Source organism: Pleurodeles waltl, chromosome 11 (genome assembly GCF_031143425.1).
Source record: "Pleurodeles waltl isolate 20211129_DDA chromosome 11, aPleWal1.hap1.20221129, whole genome shotgun sequence".
NCBI classification, from domain to species: Eukaryota; Metazoa; Chordata; class Amphibia; order Caudata; family Salamandridae; genus Pleurodeles; species Pleurodeles waltl.
Window position 1 is genome coordinate 170,947,334 of NC_090450.1, and position 27,530 is coordinate 170,974,863.

A 27,530-nucleotide genomic window follows, 5' to 3' on the forward strand; every position below is an offset into this window, starting at 1 on the left:
AGTCTTATTTTTGAAGCTCTACAAATCATTTTTGCTGCCACTCAGCCAAGGAAATTTTAAAAAAAATGTAAGTCAAGCACATGTGAAATGTGTGAGACCAATAGAGAACAGAGTGGAGTCGGTACAGCCCACCATTAGGTTTATTGTTTTACATGTTGTGTTCAGTAGCATAACAACCCCCCCCAATTCAACAGGCTTCACATATTGTTTTGAAAACTGAGTTAACATACACACAATGTGTACAAAGTAATCATGTTTTTGCCCACTTTCAGTTTATGAAACATTATTAAAAAGACTTCTTTGAAATATGAATGTTTATTTAGGGAAAATGAAGTTCAATTTACCAACTTGACAACACTGAAGTTGAGAAATCAGATGCCTCACACATCACGAATGACACCCTTGCTACTTATACCAAAAAACATACCTTTGCCGTTTACACTGGGGATGGCAAGTAGAGAAGTGCCAGAGGCTTACCCTTACTCTATCCTCATTGCTTATTCACCTTTGTTCCTTTTTTTTCCCTTTCAATCACAGTATTCCTACACCAGCTCTTTATGCCCCCCCACCCCCAAATAAATGCTCACTTACTTTAATCCTAGTAATAATCCTTTCCTCGTGGACAGTATTTAGTCATTGGTCAGCCCACACAATGCTACTTCAATTTGCTTTCCCCATGACTTTTAAACACACCACAATCCGACTCCTTTCTATACAGTTTAACATACTCACAACCCTCTTTTCACGTTTATCCTGACCTCTTTGGTGTCCTACCCACTTCTCATCTCCCTATTGGGATTTCACTTGTGAAGTTGTACGAGGTCATAACAAAAAGGCACGAACGTATATGGAATGACATCTTACTTTCGAATGCTGTTGCTTTTCTAACAGTAATATAAATGGTTTAGGGAGTAGAAGCAAATATATGCACGCCGCCATGTTCGTAAACAAAATGCTACTTTAAAGGGTCGTAAGATGTGCATTTCATAATTTAAATAGTATAGACTAAACTTAATCTGCATGTTGCATTTATTAAATACATTAAAATCTGCAGTGTAACAAAACATGTTCGGTATACGAAAGTCACCACGAATTTAAATGAACAAAAGATGGCTCACTTCATTTTTTTGTACAACTAGTGTACAGGTCACTAGGTCAGCCCCACCAATACCAGCTGTTCGTTTTTATTATTTGACATAGTTCACAGACTTACATTCTTCTACACTGAGTGATAGATTTAAAAAAAAAAAAAAAAACATGAGGTACGAAAGTGGTTCAAAGATTATAGGTCATGCAGATCATGCTGAACAGCAAAAAGGGCGGAAACACAAACAAAATACAAAGAGAATGTGCAGTACAAAGTAATTAAAAAAAAAATCAAATGCACAGCTTTGCTTCTTTGGTTACAAAGTAGATTGAACATTTTCACAGCTTTTTATTCCCACCCCATAGTCATTTAAAAGTGGAGAAGCAGAGAACCATGGCGCACTCTCTTCAGGCCTACAAGCAGAAAGAAATGACCAATGTTTTCTTCATCAAAATAACCCAATCATTTATTTCACAAACGTTCTACCTGTACAGATGTACTACATTACATTCTATACAAATAATACACAGAAACTGTGTCTTGACTACTGTAAATAAATACCAAGATTTTACCATTAGTGTTGCATTATACCAGGATGCTTTTACTGAGTTATTGCCTACACTTGCCTGCTCAATGCATTCCCATCTATGACTTTGTATACATGGCATTGGTGTCAACGTAACGTTTGTGACATTGTTCATACACAATATGAAAATAGCAGCCCTGTAATAAATAAAACACAAATACATGAAAGTAAATAAATGCTATACTTTAAGAATGATGGCTCTTTGAAGAAGATTAACATATCTTAACAGCAATGCTGGAAGTAAATCCTGTGGGGAAAATATAAACCCTCGGACCAAACACATAGAAGTTCCCCGCCTTGTGCAGCAGAAAAAAATGCTATTTTTGTTTTCACGGTTGGAACACCTCATGTGCATCGAAGACAAAAACAAAAGGGAGTCTGCTGTGCAGCTTGACAAATCAAAAGTGAAAAAGCTCTTGTAAAAGGATTGTCTAATACTGAAAAGGCCAAACGCAACTGAAGCATGGCTACTTGCTGTCTTAAAGTGGAGATCACCAGTGGCACATAGGGACGGATTGCTTTGTTATTTTCTGCATGGAGGCAAGGAAACTTTCACGCTGAGGAGACATTCGGCTGCTGTGGAGGTTGTATCATCTGCGGCGTTTGTGCAATCACTGTTTTCTGCTGTGACGTACTACTGAGATTGGCTGGTTGGGTCGATAGTTGAGCCAAATTATCATTGTTCGTAAGAGATTTTAACAGTGCATTTTCCCGTTCAAGTGTAGAGTTTCTCTCAATCAATTCCTTTATTTGTTCCTTGAGAACTTCCACTTCTTCTCTGACTGCATACATCAAATGGCTTTTAACCAAATCCTGTAGATAACAAAAATAAGAGCATTTAATAAACAGTGTGAGCAGATACTTTAAAAGGATACATACCTCAGGATTAGTAATTCTCTACAAATTATTAATTACTTTAAAAAAAAGTGTAATGGGTCTACCTAGTGTTATGTGGCACTTGTCATGTAGAAGCCACTACTTACTGTTTCACTGGCGCACATTCCAGCATAACAGTTGCTCCAATTTTATTTAACATCTGCATGGAACAATCTGGTAACCTTAGACACTTGCATCTCTTCACTAGTACACGGAACACTGAACTGTATTTTAGAGCTTTTCATGCAGATCTTTACCATCTGTAGGACTGCGTGCCATCCAACACCACGCTATTAATGTTTAATAGAAGACCGGCAAAATCTTAATTTCTCGTTGTCATGCATTGAGCATAATACCTTACCACTCTGTTATTCCCTATCCCTTCTCTAAAACCCTGTGGTTCATACTGTAACCCCATTAGTTTTCCGGATATCAGTAACTTGTTCTGAAAATGCACGTTTCAATATTTTTTCGACAAAGATAATAAATCAATTTTTTAATGCATCACATTTCCATAACACCAACCAGACTCTTGTTCTCTCAAGGTGGCACACTTCATACCATTTTGCTTCTGCTTTATTTAAATTGGGCTGCAATTTCTACATGGCCATTGTTCAACATTAGGTAGTTAATGCAGCATTCATACTGCACCGATCTATGGTGATAAGTTCAGCAGATCGAAAGACATTCCTTATTTTGAATTCCTAAATTTAACCAATCTAAACGGTCTGGCCAGGTTTTCTCTGAAACTGGACCTACAAATCAAGACACTACTCCTTCAGTGATACAGCTGTTGCTGGGCTTTTACCAGTTTCTAAAAACCTTCGACCAAAACAAGTCTTTGTTGGCATTAATGAACACAATCGACAATCAAAAAGTGCAAAGAAGAAACGGACAAACAACAACTTCAATTTATAATCTGAAAGTAGGAACAAGTTAATACAGAGGCAGCAACGCTGAGAAAAGAGGACAGCCCAAGATTGTGAAAGTGTCAGCAATCAACCACCATCATCGAGAATTCTAGCATATCCATAAGAATTGGTACAGCCAATCGCTGCACTAATGACCAGTGTACCACCATTAGAAATTGATTTACTGGTTTATATTGCCCATACATGACAGTTACTTCATCTACAAACTCATGTGTTATCAGTATTGGACATAAAGAAGGATATTATTTGTGCTTGCCTCTGCTAGAGTGACTGAATATCTAGTGTTGCACCAGGGTTATGTATTTTTCTACCATCACTCGCATACAATGGTGGCTTTGATAAACTGTTGTAGCTGCTTAGTATTCATAATGCTCGTTGTCAACTCCTCCTGGAAGGGTGCTGGTGCACTGCTCTGAAAGAATGATAAAGTCTATAGCTTGGTGGTTAAAATAAGACCAGTCTTATGCATCTAAATATCCGATTGCCCTCTTAGTGATTTTCTCATCAACCAGAAGTAGAAACAGAGGAACCATAGGTCGGCAGGTAATGGCATTGGGAGATTAATAGAAAACTGAACCCGAAAGGAGGGGATGCCTACTATACTTTAAAAATCAAAGCTCAAAGGGTCAACACCTCTAAGAGAATAACAACCTGGTACATAAGGTGTATGTTTAACAAAAGGACCTTACTGGACAGGGCAAAGACTGTAGATTAACTAAAATTCCTCTTTTCTCCATATGCTTTAACTGAGGTCATACAAAGTAACAGACCCATGAAAAAGCAGCATACAAACTGCAGAACACAACCTTGTACTGGAACAGAAAAAAAACGACTAGCATAGAATGTAGGTGCTCTCTTTTGATAAGAGTAAAGTGGGAGATTGTATTTATTTATTTTTTTAAATCAGGAGAAAGTACTTCCCCCACTGATTTTTATTGAAGAAGAGAATTTCAGGCAGGAGGGAGACAGACAAAATAAAATCGTTTTTGGCTTAAAAATAAATAAATAAAATAATAATCAGGAGTCTCCATCGTGAATCAGGTCCACTGGACCATATTCCTATCTAAAGGAGGAAGTCTGCCTAGTCAGTGCTTCTTTCTGAAACCGTTTCAGAAATGTGCCACGGGGACAGAAAACCCAGAGTGATGTTTAACGGGAAGTGCAGAACTAAAAAGCCTAAACTTCACCACTTTGCTGGATTTCATTACCCGGTTTAGGAGTTCAAACTGGAGCTAACATGCCCTATAGACAGTCAGAGCTTATGAAGACTTGAGTGTTATACACCAATGCTCCTACTTTCTACAAGGGGTGTTAACTAAGTCATCTTTTTTAGTGGAATTATTATTTGTTAAAGGGATTGGTCGGTCGAGGCTACCTCGTTATTCAGTGCTACATTTTGCCTAAAATGGAGGGTTGGTTAACATGCCTCTAAACTGAGGGTCTAGGATCACTTACATCTAAAGAAAGTAAGAAAATAAAAAAATGCACCCTTGACTACAGCGGTCAGATCTGCCCCAAATAGCATGCCATACTGATTTGACTGACTGGAAAGCTGAAACGAAGAAGATAGACTACAAACAGGAATAATATGCCCCTCCAATTCCGTGGTGGTAATCGGGCACTAAGCTGTTGCTCTTGCAGGAGACACAGAAGCCCAAATAGCACTAAGAGGTGCCGCAATAAAGTTCGGAGAAAAGTTTAATAAAGAAAAGACATTAAAAGCTACACTACACAGCCCTTAATGAGCTGTACTGAGACAAAGGAGGGGAATGCCTTCGAGTGTGCAAGTGGGAACTTCACTTTAGCACTGCAACATTTTCTAGCATGGCCCATGATTGGGGGGGGGGGGGGGTTACTAACACTCAAATTGCTATCTATTTCGGAGAATAACAGCCAATAGTTATGCAAACATTGTGCTCTGTGTGTAGCCGTCTCCATAGACTCTCTGCTGACCTAATGTCATAGTTGCAAAGAAATGCAGATTCACCTACGCTTAGTTTCAAAAATGTTAAAATGGCTTAAAATAGCCAGTCAAGAGGAGAATCTTTCTTATTCTTATACAATAACAACAATGCTGATGAAAATCATGCATCTACAGTTAATTATAAAATGATGAGCCCACTAACATGTTCTGTGTAATGTAAGGTGCATAATTTACTTACCATTGCCTGTTCTATTTTATTGTCAATGGCTACGACACTTGCATTGGATGTGCTGTGGAAAAAAGAAAACAATTACAAACGTATCCAAGTACTGCAAAGCGATCTTGGAACATTTCAATTTCTGGGGTGGGGCTGTGCTGGGTAGTTTAGCAAATGCTTTGTTTATAATTAAACTATGCAGCTGGAACAGTAATCACAAGAGATCTTGAAAGTGAAGCTTTGTAAACAAGATGTGTCCCGGCATGCATTTATAATAATATATCACAAAAGGTATGTAGTGTAATCGAGTTTTGTAGTTTTTAACTGATGGAAAAGCGTTTCTTTTGCAGGACCCGTGGTGACCACCATTTGGGACACAAATTGCAGACGTCCAGCGAGGGCGCGGTGGGAAGGCACCTGCCTCTTTTCTTGAAGCAGCAGTGAAAGCACTGTACTCAGTCTCCCAACGCATGCGGATGAGGGAAAATAGAATGTTATTTCAGGAGGACGAGCATACAAACAGCCGTCCTTATCGCAGATACTCGCAAGAATAAAATGCAGAACACATACCAAGGTTATCTTTGGTAGAAAAATGTTAAACAAACATGTTGCCGAGCAATCGCTGTTCAGTCAGCTGTCTCCCAGCCCAAAGGCAGCAAAAGTAATCAACCTAATTTAAAACTGTCGCTGGCTTCCGCAAAGTAACCAAACCAAAGATCAAACTCTGAACTGTTCTACGGCGTCTGGAACTCAAAAAAATGCACAAAAAGAATATCAATCTAAATGACTATTGAAACAGTCATTACTCAGAATAATTATGATTCAAAGTTAGCAAACGGCTCTTCCCAATCGCTATCCTCCTGCCACCCCTGTGAAAGTAAGAAACTCTACAGCCTTTACAGGTTCGACTTTGCGGTTTTACTTCCATATACATCCGAATATACCGCTCTTGCAGGATAACTTGTGTCCGTAGTACTCCAACATAATGGCTGCACTGCAGGCACGTCAATACTAGAGTGCTAACAGACAAACCGGCAGAGATGCAGCCACTGAACTAAAAGTATACTAAGAAGTATACTAATACAACATTTTGCAGAATGCTTGTAGGACATTACGTCCTCTTTATCCTATTAAACCAAAAACGTTTTTTAAAACAACGTGAACTGGGATGTTTTTGTTAATTACGAGAATCACAGGTATACTAAAGGAAGCAATACATGTAATATACGAGTGACTTCTGGTACCAAACTATGACCGGAAAGAACCTACAAAACACAAACAAAAAAATAAAAAAAAATATATATATATATATATAAAATCAATCCCGTAAAGGAGACTGATCTTGCAACACCAAATACACTAATAGGCCTGTTTCCTCCAGATCACAAGGCTTGAACATTTATTGCAATTAAGTCGAAAGCTACAACTGGAAATAACACAATGTGAGCCCTAAAGTACAACTTGCAAGTAACTAAGCATGGATAAATACATTTCCACTCTGATAAACATAAGTTAGAATCCACAGAAGGCTGAGACTCCCATCAACTGAAAAGAAATGAATGCAGCATCGATGTTTCTCACTCACTGCAGCCTGCCTCTTGTATAATAAAATCTAACAGCTTTTATAAAGTACTGATGAGAATTAGTACCAATTCCTTCGAGAAACAAAGGTATTAGTTGTGACAAAAAAGCTAAACCATATGGTTTTCAGTCCTTGAATTTGTCTATATTGCAGTCTTTCCAATATGTGGCCGTATAATAAAACCTTTATATATATATAAAAACAGAGCAAAAAAAAACAAAAAAAAAAAACACACAAATACAGAAATCATTGCCTTCAACAACACCAGTTCAAGCAACAAAGAGCTGGTGTAGACGTGTACTCTGCAACAGAAATCAAGCAGGCCATACTAAAAATATTTTACAAATTGAGCTAGGGTTTTCATGTCTATGTACTTTTACTGATCAGGTCAGTCAGAAGTCAATATTTGGAAATACTATCAAGGGCACTGTCAAATTCAGCTTTTAATGTTACGCTAAAAAAAAAAAAAAAAGAAAAAAAAAAAAAAAAAAATTACCTGCACACGAAATATTACATAACACTAACGACCATAAAAAAATATTGTACCTATTGCAAGGAACACTCATTTATTAAGTGCATTACATAGTAACCGAAATATAGAGCTACCTGTGGTTACTCCTTTCCTGAACATAGGCAAACATGAAAAATGAACAGATGGAAAACGATCAAGTTTCTTTTGAGTGCTCCATCATAATGTGTACTTCCAGCGTTAAAAATACAAGAATTACTAGTGACCTGTTTTGGTACTCATGGTAAAAAGGTACTAATTTAACCAATGTTGAAAGGATATGACTGAGAAGGCTACGATAGAGGACCTGTGATCTCCGGATATGACAAGCTGTATGCATAGGACATTAATCTACAACAGCATTCTAAAATATTGACACTGTGAAACACCAACAGTACCATCTCACCATTCTTCAAACAGCTCGTGTGCAGCAAGCCTTTCTGCAGCCTACAGGTTACTTCAGGTGTAATATAATACTTGCGCACCAACCTAGTGGCAACGCCTTATATGGTTGCTTCACAGCCATATCACATTTTTGGTGGAGCAGATGAGCTCTCAGTAAGAAAGAGCTCTTGGATGAAGTGGTCTGTGGCATTCTTTGGTTTAGCAGTGTTGGGATCCAAAAATTTAACATACAATTGCCTATATCTGAACATCAGTAATTCTATTGAGGGGTGGGAGAACCTATGGAAAAATTAACCTCTGCATCCCTGTTCATTCTGTGTTTAAGTCCATTAGACATGTTTTAGCCATATCTCACTTGCCTCGAGAGGTCCACAGCTTTCTTCTGGGTCTGGAACCCCGATTTTTTTTTATTTTTTTTATAGCCAATCGAAACCCTATTTGTTACGCTGTTAATGGCGAGTGACCCTTTCACAATTGTCGTCATGTACGCACTCAAACAACAACAACAACAACATTCCAAGGATAACCTAAAGGGGCAGGAGAGGGGTACGGGAGGTGGAGATGGAAATGGAAAGGGGAGAGAGGTCGGGTGTTGGTGGTGGTGGGGGGTTGACACACCTTCGCCACCGGCTGAAAAAGCACCCAGGAAGTGCTGCAGGTATGTCAGAAGCATCCAATAAATGCTGCTAATTTCAAGAGCTCAACTGAGAACCAGTGGGAGGGGCATAAGAACCCAAGCGCAGCCAAATTACAAAAGTTATTCATTATGGAAAAAAGTTTCAAAAGCTTCCAAATATTCATTTTATAAAAAGCTTCAAATGTAAATACAAACGGTTACAAAGTGCACAAGGTCAGCAAAATAGCCTGCTTTAGCAAGCTAGCATTTTAAAAATATTCGGAGTGGCAAAAATGAAAAACAGCCTAAATATGTTTAATCAAAATGCACCACAGTAAGCCCCCAGCCAGAACCGAATAAGCGGGCGGAGTGTAAACAGGGAAATATTCAACACATTTTCAACATATATCGATTAAATAAAAAAATAACGTAAACCCGTGGTACAACGATCAGGGTTGCACAAAGTTACAAACAGCATTCTCAGCACCTAGGAGCAGACGTTATTTCAAATTTTTAAATGTACAAAGCTATCAGGTCGAAATTAGTGCACAACACCTAAAACACGGACACTTTGGCTGCTAAAAGAAAATACAAATGCAACAAATGACACGCGCACACTTGGGACACACACTGAAGAATAAAGTCATACTACACGGTATGGATACCAATGACGATTAACATACAATACACTCTGCGAAGTTTACCTGCACATTTGGTATTGACTTAAACCAGGAAAATACGGTGCTGAACATCCCTGATAGAAAGAACGCTTGCACGCCATTTCAGAGTACATCGAAAACACTACCAAGGAAGAACAAATCGCACTGAAAGGCACCAATAGCGTGACAGAGGTTTAGTTCCACTTCCCAACAAAGCTTTAAAACGTCACCATCATATGTAAACAGGGAAAGTACGTGCAGGGCAGGCCGATTTAACAATTGTATAGCCCATGAACTTTACAAACGCGAGTGGGAGGGTAAACATGATCAAATTTCGTTCTACAAGATAACGCACCCGGGTCCTTTTGTCCAAGATAAAAAGCAAACCCAAGGACGGGTTAGAAAGTGAAGGATTCTGGATTTAATAGAATTACGGGGAAGTAGATTATGAAATACAAACACCACACAGTACACCTTGCACTGTGATGAAGTTAATGCATACAATTCCTTTATGCCACAAAGTCTGCTCCTGCAAAAGTCCGTCAGTACTGACCTGGACACGATCATGTTAAACCTAGGTTTGCGCGAGCAACTGCACTTTTATTAAGCACTTACGTGACTGCACTTTGATAAAAGCACATAGTGCACTGAGGCCTCGAGGAAACATGGCGTGTTCACTTTGTTGACACGACCAAGGAACGGGCAGATGTAGCGGCACGACAGTTGCGCAATTCTCAGAGGACATAGCAGGGTCATGATGGGAGGGAATTGTTCTCTGTATGGTTTACTACAGTGGTTCCCAACCTTTTGACTTCTGTGGACCCCCACTTTATCACTGCTGGAAGCCCCCCCCCAATGAGTCATTACTTAAAGCTGGGGACCTAATATGTTAATATTTAATTTTCTGAGCAGTCGCGGACCCGCTGAGGAGGCTTCGCGGACCCCCAGGGGTCCCTGGACCACAGGTTGGGAACCACTGGTTTACTACAGTCGTGTTACCCTGAACTTAGTGCCACCCTGCATCAGTTGCCTTAAGCTGTGCATTTTGGCGCTGGCATTACTAAACTAGCATGTGCACAGCAGCCCATGCCTGTCCACTGACATCAGTAAGGCCCTGGACCTGTCCTTTAGGGACACATCAAGCACGCAGTCATTGACAGTGGACTACTCTCTAGTGAGAGTCGCACATAAAGCGGTGGTGGTAGTGTACTGCGTTTTGTAAATCCATAGTTTAGACCTAACTTTTTTTTTTTTTTTTTTTTAAATCTGAGTTACAGTGGAGACTATTTGCCTCCAGTCATGTAAAGTTTTACTTCTATGCGCTTACTTAACCAAATCCTTGCGTCATCCCGTGTGTATGTTGTGCGTGTATGTAGCTTGTATGATACATCAGTGTATCAGAGGAATTGAGGCCTGTGTTATCCTTTTTGACACCCACAATCTGGAATTTTGCACAAGATGGAGGTGAGCTTACTTTATCAGACAGCTGGAACTATTGTTCAGTTCCCTGGAGGGTGGACACCACACCAGTAAAGTAAATGAAGAGGCGGCAAAGCTCCCTTAGAAATTCAATTAAGTCCTCTGCTGATCAAGAAGTGACTGGTTGGTCTTCCCGAACTGCCATGTAGTGAATGGCAGCAGTGACAGGCGGGACTGTAGACACTATTGTACACACTATTGTATACATTGAAGGGGATCCTTTAAGTAAGGCCAAGCCTTGTGTCTGCTTGATTACAATTTCAGTTGGCCGAGGACAGACAGGTACACAAACCTCACACTTTGTGGATCTGTTCTGGGTTTGGGGACTAACTTGTAATTCAAAGCATCACCATACGCAAATGCTTTCTCCAGAGTGCAGACTAGAAAGACTTGTAAGGAGAACGGCTCCAAATCACTCGCGAAAGGGCAGACAACAGAAACTCATTTCCTACCTGCATTGGCTGTATAAAAGTTGGATCCACTTGTTGTTCCAGTTTCAAGTCATTTATGACCAGAGAAGAGTGCTAAGCAGAGTACTCCAGGGGTTTTTCTGCAACCAGGGCATGTGTCTATCTGACCTGTCTCCAAGAGGTGAAGCCACAGTTCCCCCCCCCACCCCCCAAAAGAAGAACCTGCTTGCTGAGAAAGGGAGAAGCAGGAAGTCAACCAAACAGGAGCAGTACCTGTCCAGGAAGAGTGGGCCCGAGTGCAGGTGGGACTTCCAGACGAGGACAGCTGTAGAGAAATATCTGTTTATCATACTGCCTGAAAGCCCACAGTCTCTCCTATAGTGGATCCTCTGTGATCAGAGCCTAAATAGGCCTGTGCCTAGCCCAATCACCTAGAAGATTAGACTGCACATAGTCATGTGGTCCAGAAGGTGACAAGGCCTGTGTGTAATGGCACCAGAAAGAGGATACCAGTGGGTGTGTGGCTGCACCTCAGAAAGAGTATTGCCTGTTGGTGGCTGAAAGAACTGAATGTGAAGAACCTGGCTGTTCAGGACCCAACCTCTACTACACTGAAATCAAGCAATCCCTAAGTATCACTGCCCCTTTCTGCTTGACAGCCTTCAGTGACCAACTGAGATGTGCAGTAGTAGGACTGATGAAGCCTTATCTGCCAAACAGGCAACTTTAGCTAGCAATGAGAGCACAGATGGCTTCTGGTGAGTGAACCTCCTCCCAGGTGCTCTAGAAGGCAGACATACTGAGAAACCAACTAAGGGCTGCCAAGAAAGACTGCTCCATTGTGGGTGGTAAGAACTGAGAAACTGTACTGGCCTGAGAGAGAATGAGCACAGACAGTAAAAAGGAGAGGGTTAAATGTGGGGAAATCTGCATCTCAGTCACAATCCTGTTATTGCTCTTATCTCAGAAGAAAACCACCTATAACCATGGTTGTGACCCGATGTCTCTGCCTTTCCTCTTCTCTCTCCCCCTCAAAGGGGTCTGACAGTTCAACAGAATTAAGGTTTACAAAATAATACATCACCACTAGTTGTATTAAGACAGCCAGCCTATTGTTTGATAGAATAACCATAAAAACATCCTGAAGACATCGTCCTATGTCTGAAACAGATAGTCAACCACCAGATATCTTTAGAAGCAAATGTGACAGCTTAAAAAGAAGACGCAATAACCACAAGCTTAGAAAATGTGAAGCTATCACAATTAAGGCTCGTGAGAAATAGGACATTTTTAACTCCACGGCTGGCAAAAAGGCAGGTTGAAATGGTGTAAAAACAGCCAAGAAAACCAAAACGTGCAAGTAGCTATTAAAGGAGAGTTTACCTGGTAGAAAAGAAATGGATGGAAGAGGTACAAAGCTGAATGGCTTTTTAGCTAGTGGTGTGCAAATCCTAGGCTTGCACTGTATTCTGGCTTTCAAGGTATTTCTGAAGAGGATTCTTAACAGAAGTGTGTGAATTCAGGGTCAATCACGCTCATGGTATTGTACTGAAGGCCACTGCAGTTAGGATAACCAACCTACCTGTCCGCAGTTGGCTAGCCTAATTCTTTTTCTCTAGAAGGAAACCATGCAACATATTTCCTTTAGGTTATTCCAACACATTAACCTATCTCTTCCTCTGCCGTAACCAAAACTCATTCAGAGGTTTGCATGATAGTCTGTTCTTAGCCAAAAGAACAAGAATATAGTGTAACAAACCGGAGAGCAACGCATAAGATATTAAACAGACCTAGTTCTCCAGCAGGAGCATTTTAATGTACTGATATCAAGTTTGAAAGACATTAGTGTGTCAAAGGAGGATTTAATTGTGGATTGACAACTCCTTCAACCAACATACTTTGGAAGTGAAACGTCTAGTGTGGTTAATGTCTGTGAACAGGGACAAGCCTGAGCATAAAGGGCACCCGAGGTTCTTTAGCGGTGATCCCAATTCCAGGAAACGTTTTAATGACAAACTTCAAGGAAGAGGATCAGGAGCTGACATGCAGGGCTGATACTATGTTAAAATGACTATAGGAGATTTAGCTCCAAAGTAATATCAGTCTCCAAGGATGAAAGTAAAAATTACATCTCAGGTATCTAATGGTATGTTACTTCTGTTATGTCCAAGGTACTAAAACTCTGGAAATTGTGCACAGTGTTCTGACGGGGCGGAACAGCAATTCAGACTTGTGAACATGGGACACAGTGCATGGCTACCCACACAAAGCTAGTATTGCCTACATCAATGTACACTACATACACACAATGCTAAGCAGAAGTTTATGTCGACCAGAATGAACATTACAGTCAGAGCTATACAAAGCAGCTAGGTTGAAGTGCCGGATTTACAGTGTTGGTACCCTATCAGTAAAAGGGAAACATACATAACAATACTTTATCACTAAGAAGAAATTCTTATCAAACAGTGATTACATTAAGGATTGCCTGAGGCAATCCTTGGGCTGCTGCACAAACCAGACTATAATATTTTACAGGAACCCTATAGGCACTGCCACAGCACTCCTGAAACAGTGAGACACTTTCGGAGGACCATATGAGATCTGATTAGGGGACAGAATTCCTCCCCCCAACATAGATGGTACATAATGTTCTGAGCATCATACTTGCACAGGTACACACATGTGCAAGAGCTGCTTCATGTCTTATCTCTGTTGGGATATACCTTGAGGGCCATCGGTGGACAAGAGCTAGGATAGAGCCTTCAGAGAACTTAACATTCTAGGTAGAGCAAGAGGTCTTGGAATAGAAGAGGGACTTTTGCTTAAACCAATTTTACTCCAGTGAAAGGTAGGCATGTTTCTTGATCTGAAAAGTTAAACATCTTCAGAACTCCTGGTCAAGGACTTCAGGTAAGAAACTCACTGAGCATTTGGTGGCATGGCTAAAACAATTGATACCACTGAAGAAACCTTTTCTTGTACGATAAATCTGCAAAGACTCAAAATGGTTGTGACTTCAACTAAAGGTAATAAGCCATTTGCCCAATGGCCACTAAGACCATGTACAGTCTTAGAAGGGCAGTAGATCTATCAGTTGAACTCTGAAATTTATGTTGACATGCACAACTTGTAGCTATTTCAATTTCCACCTTTTCCTTTGTACAGGAGGATGCAATCCAACAACCACAAAGAAAGATTGGAGGAGCTTGGTTTTCGTGCTAACAGAAAAACAGGACTTGGGTGTAGTGCCAGGGTTACAAAATATGTACCCTTTTAATTTTGCATACAGCTCCTACCCAACCCCAGAACTAGCACGGGAAGGCCTATAAATCAACAACCATAAAGAAAAGAACTGAGGAGCTTGATACCCACCAGAATCTTTTATATCACATTGTCTCCAGCACCACAGCAGTCTCTAAACGTAGGCACAACAGATATGGTGGTTGCAACTCAAAGTGTGGAATAAGAAACACAGCCAAAAGCAGGACAAATTTTGCAAGCTGGCAAACCGTATTAATATCCTCAGAAACAAACAGCAGTGACCCTGACATGAAGGATACATACCACAATAAAGGATGCATAGCATATAAAGGACATGAACTATTGAGACCTAACCCAACAATTCATAGTCATCATTACGCAGAGCAAAATCATCACACAGCAAACAGTAAAAGAAAGACTGACAAGTGTTTAGGCACCACTAAAGACAAAAGTCGTGCTAGCCAAGTGATGCAACTGTAATCATGCTATCTCTCAGATAGATGCCCACTTTCAAAAAGGAGTATGTAGCCAACAAACAGATCTCTAATTGAACCTTTGTGGAAAGAAAGCCCACTAGGAGAAGTGATGCTGTCACCAGGCATGCATGTCACATTTTTAAACACCAGAGCATCAGGATTCATGAAGTATCTGATTATGTGCAGGCAACTAGCAATGACAGGTTACTTCTGAGAACCGACCTGGGGAAGGAGTCGGATCACCAAACTAGTAGTTCTAGGAGCAGTAAGTTGAGGTTACTGGACTATGCCTCCCTGATACAAGATAAATAAAAGTGCAACCAAAACATAAGGACCTCTGAGGAACTGGGTATACCTGAACTGCTGCAGCTTGCTACCTATAACATTATCATGCATCTTGTCAATTTTGGCCAAAGAAGGCCTATATGGAAGAAATGTTGTGCTTGGGATAGAGAAAGTCACTATAAGATGCTTTAACAAATTTGAACAAGATCCTGGTCAGCCAAAAAGAAGAAAATGAGTGGAGAAACAGCTACCAGAAAGAAGAGTTTGTAGATATGACCTCGATTTCATATTCCAGCAGTAGTTTTATGGTCCTGCAGCTAAACTGGGCAAAACTGTCATCAATAGATAATAAAGGGAACTAGGACTGGAGTTTCATGGTTTGCAAACGTTTGATGTAAAAATCATTCTATTAGTAATGTCATGTCAATGGGACACTTGCAGAAAGAATTTAAGACTTCAACTGGGATTCAAGTCATTGGTAAGAAGTGACTACATTTAGTCATTACCAGACAGACAACATTGAATCTATGGCCATATTGTGTGGGCTGGACAAATGAAATGTATATTTAAAACGGTATAAGCAACCACTCCCTTTTTGTGATTCAGACAGAGGGAACTAGGCATAGTATCACTAGGCATGGAATCATACAGGGGACAAACGTCGTTCACACCAAGTCTATAGGTATACTAAAAAGGATGGTAAACGAATTGCTTGAACACAAATCTTAAAACGTACCAATTAGCACTTATCAGGATGAACTGCAGTATAGAAGTTTCCACACAAGTTACAACTTTAAAGAAGGCAAGGCATTTTTCCTGAAGAGGGATAGTGATGTCGAAGCTCCTAATCTCAAAAGCACACAATTCTTAGTAGTTTGCAAAGATCTTAATGGGTACTAGGTGAGAACAACGGATTCCTGAATAAAAGACAAAACTATGTCAGAGGAACTACTCCTCTAAAATAGGTCCGGATGAAATTTACATCAGGTTAGTAACCGCAGCATGATTTCACGTTACATTGAAACCAGGCCTAGTGAAGCATTTACATGCCATTCATGGGAAACGTTTACTGGAAGCGGTCAGAATAATGCGAACGGCCAGAACAAAGAGCATCGTTACTTATGCCACTTGCTTCATTTGCACTATTTTACCATGAAATACATCCTTGCTTCAAACACTTACAAGAGTGAGCATTTTGTACTAAATTAGTGCCAAATGGCTCGTTTCCATTGGTGTATTTGTTTTTCCTATGTTTCTCTTAATTCTACGAAAAACAAAGTGTGGATGCCGCACACCCCTACTTTAAAGTAACACTCTTAAAGACATCTTTAGAGGTACATTTAAGTACAGTGTACTAGTATTTCTTTCCCCAACCGCTCAGATAGGAAATGCCGCCTTTCCTCAGCACAAACTATCTCCTCTCATGAGTCCGGGTTTCAATTACAGGCTCTTAGAAATAAAGGCTCTACCAATGTGGATCCTTCCAAACCCTTCATAGGCCAAGGGATCAATATCTAAAAGTCATCCCAAAAAAGCTGCTAAACAGGAAACCTAGGAGAAATGTAATATTTGTAGGACACTATGTACCATATTGTCTACAGTAAAACTTCCCAAGGTGTGTCTTCGATATTCCGGGGGTGCTTCCAATACATGAACAAATGCCAAATGGCTTCACCTATTTAATAAGGTCAGGGGTCTCCAACCTTTTCTTTAATAACAACCACATAAGTTAAAAAAACAAAAAATCATACAGAGAGACTCATATCAGTGGTGTAATAGTGACCACACCAGAGCCGTAGTGTTCACTTCAGCTTATCAGTTACAGCAGTAATGTAGAAAAGGCTTTGTCGGTGTGGAATGCCTCTATGTGGGTAATACAAAACACCCACAGAACCAATGTCCCTGGCACTAGGGTATTTATATTAGTGGTCAGACTGCCAATGCCACATAATTTTTCACTCAAATATCAGCTTTAAATATATCTTGCAAATAAAACCATTTTGATTCGATCATCAGGTTACGAGTTCTTAAAAAAAAAAAAATATATATATAATTTTTTTTTTGCCTCTTATACACGCTTTTCAATTTGAGTTTATTTATTAATTCAACCAAGCAAGAGTTTATAATTTAGTAGGCAACAGTGCACAAAGGAGAGCTACTTATTGGTAGTTGGAGGGATACTATTAGCTCACGAGTTACTCAATGGAGCAGCGTGCATTCGACATTTGCTTTCACAAAAGCGGATACTAACAGTATTGATGCACAACTCACAAGAAGTATTATCAAAAACTACTGCACCTATGAAGAACCAAAAGTCGATTTAAAACGTTTCAAACAATATTTCAACAAAAACAATGTACACTTTTTTCCCTTTATCAACAGTAGCAAGTTGGTATAAGATCTAAACAAATGATCTATTCAAGTTACGTGATTACGAATAGTTGATGTCAAAATATCAAGTATATTTGACATTACAACACCATTATAAATGGCAAATTACAACAGTAATTAAGGAAACATGTTTTGTTAATTAACCCCCCCCCCCAAAAAAGAAAGAAAAAAAAAGAAAAAAAACACCTTTACTTGTAAAATTATTCAGGATTTAAGCAGAACGAGAATTAATTCAGAGCATCAAACTGGACTCCAGTTTGGAGTGATCCTTAAGAGACCAAAGGAGACTGAAACTCGCACCCAATTAGGAGTCATTTACTTTCAGGGCCTGGACAATTATTATATCTAATCTAAAGAGACACCAGATAAAGAAGCAGATGTTGGCTACATTCAAGTAAATTAATATTTGTGGAGTTTGACAGCTGTTCTCCTTATGGTCCTCAATAACCTAGTACAGTTGACGAAACCTTTAACTCCATGAGCAGAGTAACAAATGTAATACTATTGCTGGGAAGTTAAAAATAACTTCTTCCACATTGTAAATGTGATGGATGGTGCAAAATGATTAATTCACATTCACAAAACACGAGAGTCCCCGTCATTAAACTTGACTGATTCAAGTTTTCTTACAAAGAACAAAGTTAGAAGCTGGCAAAAGTATTCAAACTTGCAGTAAAAACTGAATGCCACATCTGAACCTTCGTGTGTTAAGGTGTTGCATAAGGTGGATAAACTACACTTGAAATATGGATGGCAACTAGGAGCACAGGTCTCCTGCTCAGTTCCTTGTTTTAGTAAAGGGTCACTGAGCATTTTCCAAACAGCTCAACAAATTCGACATCCGCTCCCTAAGAAGCTGGAATCCTGTACAATGGACCACAGACAGGTGGTCTCCAACAAATATTTAACCAACCATGAAATATGAGCCCTCTGCTTACCATGTGGATTACTGAGTGCAACTAATAAACATGTTTAAAAATCAACCTTTCAGTGCGGCTTTAACAAAACTGGCCCAACAGAGTTTTGACAGATACTATACATGTAGAACGTAGCATAAAAGCGCAAATTGCATTTGTCCACAAAAATCAGACTCCAGAGCGAAACTGTAAATAGGCCCAAAAGTAGCTGAAGGTCCAAACGGAGAGAAATTAAGAAGAGAGAGAACTAATTGCACAAAGTATGCATACCGCACTTAATGACAAAGAAAAAACCCACACCACATGAAAGGATGGGTGAACACACAAAAAGATCAGTCTGAATTTTGTAAAAACAAGCATGTAATAAGAGATGCATGAAATTATTCAGTATTAAAAAACGAACCAATGCTGAATCACCATAAAAGAACAAAAGATATTCTAACTGAGATGAACAAACCATTTCTTCAGCAGTTAAACGAGGTCTGCGGATTAAAGAGATTGCACATAACGTGAACCCACTGTATGCAACAGGAATGCGAAAGCTAGGTTTCAGGACCAGACACCTTGTTGTAGATGTCAAATGTTGTCCCTGTCATATACTGTAACATTTCAATCATCCCAAATATGGAAGTAGAAGGTGGTCTTTGTCCAATGACGTATAAGGCTGAATTGAGGTTTACAACAGGTAATGAGACACCATGGATGAATTAAGAATAGGCGTGAACTGGCATGGAGAGAATATCTGGGATAAGCATGAGGTTGATAAAATACAGAGTTTCAGGGTGTGCCAAGTCAAATATCGGATTTTGTCTTTAAAGTAGTGGACGGCATACCGGAATAAATCTACCTAGTAGTTTGCTTTAATCTCACACCAGGCTATCTGCAACAGACAAACAGCCCTGAAAAAATTAGCAGACATTCCTAATGTGGAGAGAAAACTCATCTAGTTACCCGACCAAACACTCAACACTAAGCTGGTTTGGAATGGAGGTTGGAATGACTAACCACCCGAAATAAATTTGAGCTTAAGTGGAAACGCAAGAAAGCATTTACCTCGAAAAGGCACTGTTCGATATAACTTTAAAATGCTCAGCCAGTAGAAAACTAATGCTCAAATAATGGTTAAATTACAAGGAAGACCGTCCAATTTCACAGGATATTTTAGATCAGTAAATTGAGGTATGGATGATTACAGAATGGTAACAAGTACCTTGTAGTAACACACTTCAATCATAATCACTATTTATAATTACATCTTTGATTTTTGCAGTTCTTTATACGTTTTGACTACTGCTAGTAAGTCACCTAGGCCACTTTGCAGCCTACAGATCACTGATGTTTCTAACCCCTCCACCAGAGAACTGAACCATCAAGATTGATCATAAGATTCGTGTTGAACTTAAAGTCTGGTCACTAAATACTGAAGGTTTCAGAATTGGCTGGCAGCTTACAAGATCCCCTTGAAAAGTGTGACCTGCATTTTTCGAAAGCTGGGGGACAGCGCAAAGATGAAGGTATGAACAACGTTTCTCTACAAGCTCACCTTAAAGAATTTTGTTTTCTAAGCAAAGCTCATCAATAGTTAATTAGCATATAACTTGCAAATGCAACCATTTATGGCATTCTGACACCTGGGGGAGTCTTTTCCGAACTTGGCCTACGTGCTAAGTGTCTATGCTCAATAGCAAAGTAGGCATAACATGGTAGATTGTCTAGGGAAAGACAATGTGGTTACTTGAGAGCAGAGACTCAGTTCAGTCAACAGTACTATGAACAAAGGGAAACCACTCAAATTTAACTGAATGATCAAAATGGATACAACAAAATACGTTGTAAACAATGAAAATATATGTGCTCAAGACTTGGAGAGCACACAAATTCTATGTTCTCTCAAAGTCTTGGGTGCCTGTATTTTCATCCATCAGCGCCCTCCAACTTAAAGATCTGTAGCAATGATAACAAGCATTTGCAATGCCAAGGTTCTCGCATTAGCCTGAGTTGTAGCTATTAGTGTTGTAATTTCCTAACCTGACTTCTTGCCACTTAAATTGAAAATGAAAAGTAAAACAGTTGACATAAGCGAGCTGATTCATAGCACCATGGGCACCACGAACATGAACGCGAAGGAGAGGTACAAAAAGAAAAGGTTGACTCGCAGTCAAACCTATTGGCAATCGTGCAATTATCCATGTAATTGGGGCAGTCTGCAAGGCGGTAGCAAAACCGCCCCAAGGAGGGGCAAACAAAGCATTTACGAACGATAAAGGATTTTTGAAAGGCAAGCCCATGAACGAGTGAACGTGATGGGGGTGCGGTTGGCATGGTAAAAAGCCCACAATACTTACAACAGGTCAAAGCGCTTGCACGCTTGACTTAAAAAGGAGGCAGATCTATGTCAAGATTTGAAGAGAAATACAGTACTAGATGCCATGCCTATCAGAAGAATACATAAGACCAAAAGCTACATTGATACACCAGTACCTAGCTTTCTATGTACAGTAAAAACTAACAAATCAAGATTACCTCTGTAATCTTAAATATCAGTTGTAAGAAGGTGCGATTTTTTTGTAGATATCGATTCTGAATGTGGAAAGATACAAGAATGACTATCAAAACTACAAGACATATCATGGCAAGAAACAGAAGGGGCAAGGGTAAAAAAAAAAATAATAATAAACCCCCCCAAAAAACCTGAAAACCTGAACTTGCTCCTAATGCCATGGATTAGGAACTAGATACTGTACATAACCTGTTTCAAACTGAAGGTCAGCCATATTGTAAACACAATACAGCTATTTGCTTACTGGGTTGGTGTATATACCTGCCGAAAGGATGGAAGTATTTATTGCTTGCAGAACAAAGCTTCCCTACTCTCTTAAATAAAACAGACAGTACCATGTTGTTGAATAAAACTAACAATCTAGCAGTCAGAAAGAATAGTAAGGAAACAAACGAATAAAGTGTATATGAACTCTATATATATATATATATATATATATATATATATATATATATATATATATATATATATATATATATATATATATATATATACACACACTAAGTAAACAAGGTTACTTCCAAAAAGCAACGGAAAACACCAACTATCAACCTGTAGGTGGAGAGGCTGGGTAATCCTCCTACAACCACAATCTTCACAAACCCAACCACACATCTCTTCCACTTTGATGAGACTGCACTTAAGCTGAATTTACCGTTTAAAGGGAACCAACAATAAGTATCTACATGCAATCTACCCATGCTCACGAACCTCATGTTGACGTCAATCATTACCCACTAAAGCCACAAACTACTGCATGATGTTCTTTAGTGGTCGGAAGATAATTTGTTGGTACAATAAAAAAATATTATGGAGTGCAGCCATGAAGTGGACAGTAATTTACAATAGCTATATAAACTATAACATACAAAACCAGTGAAAATAACGTCTTATGTGGATAAAGTTAAAGCACACTGATCATGTATACTACGTATGACATTTATAATCCCCAAGATGTGTGACAATCACCATTCAAGAACCCACAAGTATATCCAAGAATATACTTATGAAAGCTATTACATCATGGTTAAATAACTCATCTTTTTTGTTTTATGGATTAACTGTCCATCGGTTTTCCACTGTAGCGATCCATGTAGGTGTAGAGCTTACATGCATCGAGTCAAAAGACACAATCACCTATGCAGCCCCACTGTTTCCATATTGGCATTTAGTAAACTACAACCAAGCTTGAAAGGGCACATTTACAGAATAAATGTGTTAATAGAATAGACTGAAAAGGGAAGTAATTTTCTTCAATGAGTTAACAGTTTACGGATCACAAAACATGCTCTGAATTCATATCCGAGGTAGACTGCTTTTATGTGCAACTACCCATCTAAATCTTTTGTGCAAACAGTAGCAATATATTTATGTACATTTAATGTGAGTAAACCAGCGCAAAAGTGTGGTGTGGGAGAGAACGTATATGGGTGAGCAATGCCAGAGCTTTACAGTTCAATACAGTTCAATCACTTAATTGTCAACCCTTATTTTGTGTTGGCTGTTAGGCGGTAGAAAGGTTTCCATCAAGCTTCACTAACATGATGCAGACAATACACATGAGAGAAGTCAGTGAGCAACACATACCAGTCCTACCTGTTTCAACGGCCAATTGATCTTCCTATTTCAAGTCTGTATCCACCTAAGTGCTGATCACCCACATGACAATACAAGCACAAATGCATGTAAAAATACCAATACAAGCTGAACCCATACTTGACTAATGAAAGGACATACAATTGTACATTCTTTAACTCGCACTGTGTAGGCTTCAGCTTCTACCAGGAGTATTTCTACATGCAGCCAGGGTTAGGCAGCTGGGGAAAAGCAAAAAGGCTGCAGCCAGATATAATGGTCAGAAGATCAACTGCACATCGAAACAAGCTAGTTGGTGCATGTTTTTTTTTTTTTTAAGTTTCTGTAACTTTAGTTTCCTAATTCCAGTGATCCCAGAGTGTACATTAAGCAGTGCATCCTCCTAGCTTAAGGCAGTGGTCAAAGAGGTGCACTCTAAAAGCAAGATACAATACATCGAGCTGCCTCTTGCGAAGCAGACCTCTACGAGTTCATTGCAATTCGTTTGGACTTGTGGCACGTCCGTTACACTACAACAAAATGTAATCATTAAAAACATGTAACGGGCACAATGATGTGAAACAAAAGAAAATGTTTATCGAGGTCATGTGAGAAATGTGAACTAAATCCACTTCCTATTTTCAAAGAGGTTACTTTGTGGCGGTTTTGCACATCATTCGTATAATTGACCAGGAGGTATATTTTTACTTCGATTACACCACCATTTGCACTAACCTCCACCTATTCTAACTGATGGTTTCCAAACTGAACAATTTCGCTTTGTGTATACAGAAAGTCACAAGCATTTTCAGACAGTACACAATGTATGCAAATGATAAGATGAAGAACTATTTAAATATCTAAAGTACCTAGTACAGATAGACAAGTGCAAATACAAACAAACCCAAAATGCATTTTATACAGATTGCAAGACATCAAAATTCTGTCACTGTCAAAAATTACTATGTCCAGTTGCATATTTTAAGTGAGAACTTCAAATACTTCACAGAAGAGGAAAATACAACAGGCATAGTGACAGGCGCAAACTGCAGCAAAAATGTTTCTCTCAGAGTGGTACTCACAACAATTTTGCAATTTCACTTTCCATTTCAGGTTATCTGGAGCCAAAGGTCTAGTAAGATTAAAGTGGTCTGGACATTATATATTCCAGTAAAATGGGCGAGGTTCCTGGACATGGATGTGTAGCCTAAATCTCTGGGTTCTCACCGACTTGCACATTTTTAAATCAGATTTAGTCTTAAGTTATTAGACTCCACATGACACACTGGTATTAAAGCCCAAACTTCAAACAATCGAAGCAATTTTTTGTGAAGTGCGTCGGCTAGACAATTAAACAGTCAGAGGACGTACATACGAGCAGAGTCATTCTGGGTTTGTCTTTAAATCAGCCTACGACTTGCCTTTTTGTTCAGTCCTTGAAAAGACTCAAAACGGACCTCTAGACAATCTTCTTACCGCACTGGACAAGCTGTGATGCTATGCCTTAGATCCAGTCTGTATTCTTACACTACTTGTCCTTAGTTCATAATGTAAATGTGCATTTATATCTATATTCTCGCATGTTGGCTGTACCCTGTTATGTACTGCACTTCCCTGCCAAACGTAGAGGTGTATTTAAAGTTCTAACACTCAAGCTTCACTACACCGCATTCTGAGACGACCTGGTACATCTTCCTTAGTTAACCTATATGTATTCAAGTGACAATTTGCCTTACGGTCTGCTCAATCGGCATAACCCAGTAAGTATGCAGAATATAATTTTCTGGCTAAAGACTAAGGCAAATCAAAACACTCTTGTGTAGCCACAAAATTTGAATTCATTTTAGTACTCCAAGGTGTCATTTGTTACACTGTCTAAGGGTAGAAAAGCCCAGAGAAATATCCGACGCAATACCTACATTCAGGGATTTAGGTAAACAAACACTGTAATTTCTAAAGTTTAGTAAGTTCAATTAATGTGTTTACTGGCGACACAACATCAAACAACGTATACATGGACCAGCATCCTCTGAGAATCAGACCACCAATGAGGAGAAAATAGGTAATTTTCCCTTGTGGTCGATACGTCTCTTCCTTAAAGAATCAACCTCTGCCATAACAAGACTGCATGAGGAAAAAAATAAAATAAAAAAAATAACAGCTTGTAGTTGGTCCTTTGTGTACATTGTTCTCAATCTATGCACACAAGGCTACATGAATCCAATGTTCTGCCCAAATCTGTAGTGAAAGAATCTAGACACCTCAAATCATCCTCACAACTGAAAGGATCACTCCAATTAAATCATTATCATGTTTCATTTACCTTTCTACCAGTTCGGAGTTCTCACGCTTGGGCATTTCATATCAATCCCTTTCAAATCTAACAGCAGTTACACACTGGCAAGAAAAGTAACAATTTCATACCAGTTACTCCCGTTCTCTCATGGGGGAACCCCCAATGAGGTCATAAGCACTGAAGAGTCCCGCCTAGGTGCTGGGACCCAGAGCATTTCTTTACAATATGTCTTCTAAAGTGTAATGCTCGCCTTTCTTCAGGAAGGCCTGCAGTCACTTAAGAGAGAAAAATATTAGGCAGCATAAAAGGAGTAGGCTACAATGGCCTATTTCTTCATCTTCGAGCCCAAAACGGGGGCAGGAGAATTATATATGTATTTAATGTCATGATGTTTTGATAAAACAGCATAATTGCCTTTCACAAATCCTTTTTTGAAGGAGTAGAGATATGAAGAAAAGCAGAGAGTCTAGCCCCATTGCCTGCCATTATATTAGGTAAAATGAGAGACTGCCTTCAAGGACCCAGGGACCACCAGTACCTCATCATGCTCAGCAGGTGACAATTGCTTCTGTTCTTTGAGGCAATAGTAGTAATGTATGTATGAGATATATGTACTTCTGTCAACTCCACCGGGGAGGAGGGAGGGTTCCTCATTACTTCAATGGAGATTCTCCCACAAGGGAACAGGAGTTTCAGCTAAAAAACAGTTTCTTCTTTTGTAAGGGATCTCCATTGACAGTCATAGGCACTGAATAGAGCAGCAAACGCAACCCTACGAAAAGCAGTGAAGAAGTAAGAGGAATGAGACAGATAGCCTAATTTAAGCAAAAAGATTTCTGAGTGAGGCCTATCGTATTCGAGCATCTGCTCTAGCACCCGAGTCCAGGAAGTAAAGCTTGGTAAATGTATGAACAACTCTTCACATGGTTGCTTTGAAAATAACAGCTATCCGGTAGCCCTCTTTAACAAAAGCCACTTTACCTGTAGTGGAGTGAGCTTTTGGTCTACCTGTTAGTGTCTTGTTAGCATAAAAGGATACAGGAAACTATCCATGGGGAGAAGGACTATTTCGATGTGGCTAACTCTGTACGGATTGGTCCATAATTGATAAATAATTGGTTTGATATGCGGATGTTACATGTCTTATCAAGCTAGAATATCAAAACTCATCACATCTAGGGCATGGAGGGTCCTCTTAAATGGAGTAGAGGGGTTCGGAAGGAATATTGGCAATGAGATAATCTGGTTGACACGGCAATCCAAAATAAACTCAGGAAGAAATTTCGGATGAGTACTCATGACCACTTGGAAGACTATGGTTCTTGAGAGCACAGGGCTTGGATCTTGCTAACCCTGCAGGCTGATGTTCTAGCTACTTGGAAATGTGCCTTCCAAGCAAGATACTGTAGGGAAGAATTGTGAATTGGGTCAAAAGGTTCCTGCAAACGTCGTGAAAGGTCTATGTTAAGCTCCTAAGGAGATGGACACCTAATGGGAGGGAAAACCTTCTTCAACCCTTCTAGAAAATCCTTTATTATGGGGACTTTTTTTTTTTTTTTTTTTTTTTAAAGAGGTTTGTGAAGGACATTTTTTGTCAGCAGTAAGAGCTGCTAGGTGAACTTCTATGGAAAAGAATTGCAAGCCAGATTTAACCAAGTATAGTAGGTATGAAAGAAAGACATCTAGGCAGGTCATAGGGTCCACTTTCTTGCAGGAACACCAAATGCAAAATCTCTTCTACTTGAAGGCATATACAGAAGGCTGTTTAGCCTCCTTGAGGATCTCCATGCAGTCTTGTGGCAGGTTTAAATGTCCATACTGCAGAAGCTCAGGAGTCATGCAGCCAAATTCAAGGAGGACAGGTGGGGATGAACTATCTGGCCTCCTAATTTCGTCAGAAGATCCAGTCTGCATGGCAGCTTGAGATGTGGACGCTCTGACCAGAGAAGCAGGTCTGCAAACCACCACCGATGCGGTCACTCTGGAGCTATGAGGATCATCTTTGCCCTGAAGTGGGACAGCTTGATGAGGACTGACGGTATTCGTGGAAATCAGCAGAAAGGCATAAAGAAATTTGCCAGACCAGTCAATCCATGGGGCATTCCCCACTCCCTGCTTGCAAGTACCCTGAGGCGAAATCACAGCACTTTGTTTTCTGCTGTGGCAAACAAGTTGAAGGCTGGAGTGCCCTACATTTGGAAGATGTTTTGAAAGACCTTGTTGGGCAAGACCTATTTGTGATTTTCTTCCAGAACTGTTCTGAGAACATCTTTCTGAGCATTTTGGACACCGAGGAGGTGAGTAGCCATGGTGGTGAGGTTCGTGGGTAAGAGCCACTTCCAAATCACCTGAGCCATATATAAGAAAGGCCTGGACGTCCTCCCTGATCATCCCAGTGGTTGTTGAGGTAGTACATGGTGGTTGTATTGTCCATCTGAACAAGCAGGATCTGGGTCATTAATGACTGGTGAAAGGCCTTGAGCTC

At 39.7% G+C, this 27,530-nt stretch overlaps 1 protein-coding gene across 3 annotated transcripts in view; it reads right to left on the bottom strand.

Moving 5' to 3' along the window:
- Nucleotides 1-296: 296 nt before the first annotated feature.
- Nucleotides 297-27,530, bottom strand: part of TSC22D2 (TSC22 domain family member 2) — a 134,912-nt gene continuing 107,678 nt past the window's right edge. For 2 of the 3 annotated variants that reach the window (XR_011199375.1, XM_069213363.1), the window contains 2 exons: nt 5,644-5,695; nt 297-2,486 (listed from right to left, as the gene is read on the bottom strand). Coding sequence is in view for 1 of the 3 variants with exons in the window: in XM_069213363.1 (XP_069069464.1) it covers nt 2,226-2,486; nt 5,644-5,695 (313 nt within the window). In the remaining 2 variants the exon portion in view is untranslated. Of the gene's footprint in view, nt 2,487-5,642; nt 5,696-27,530 lie in introns of those variants that run through there. The other variant, XR_011199376.1, reaches the window with a different exon arrangement.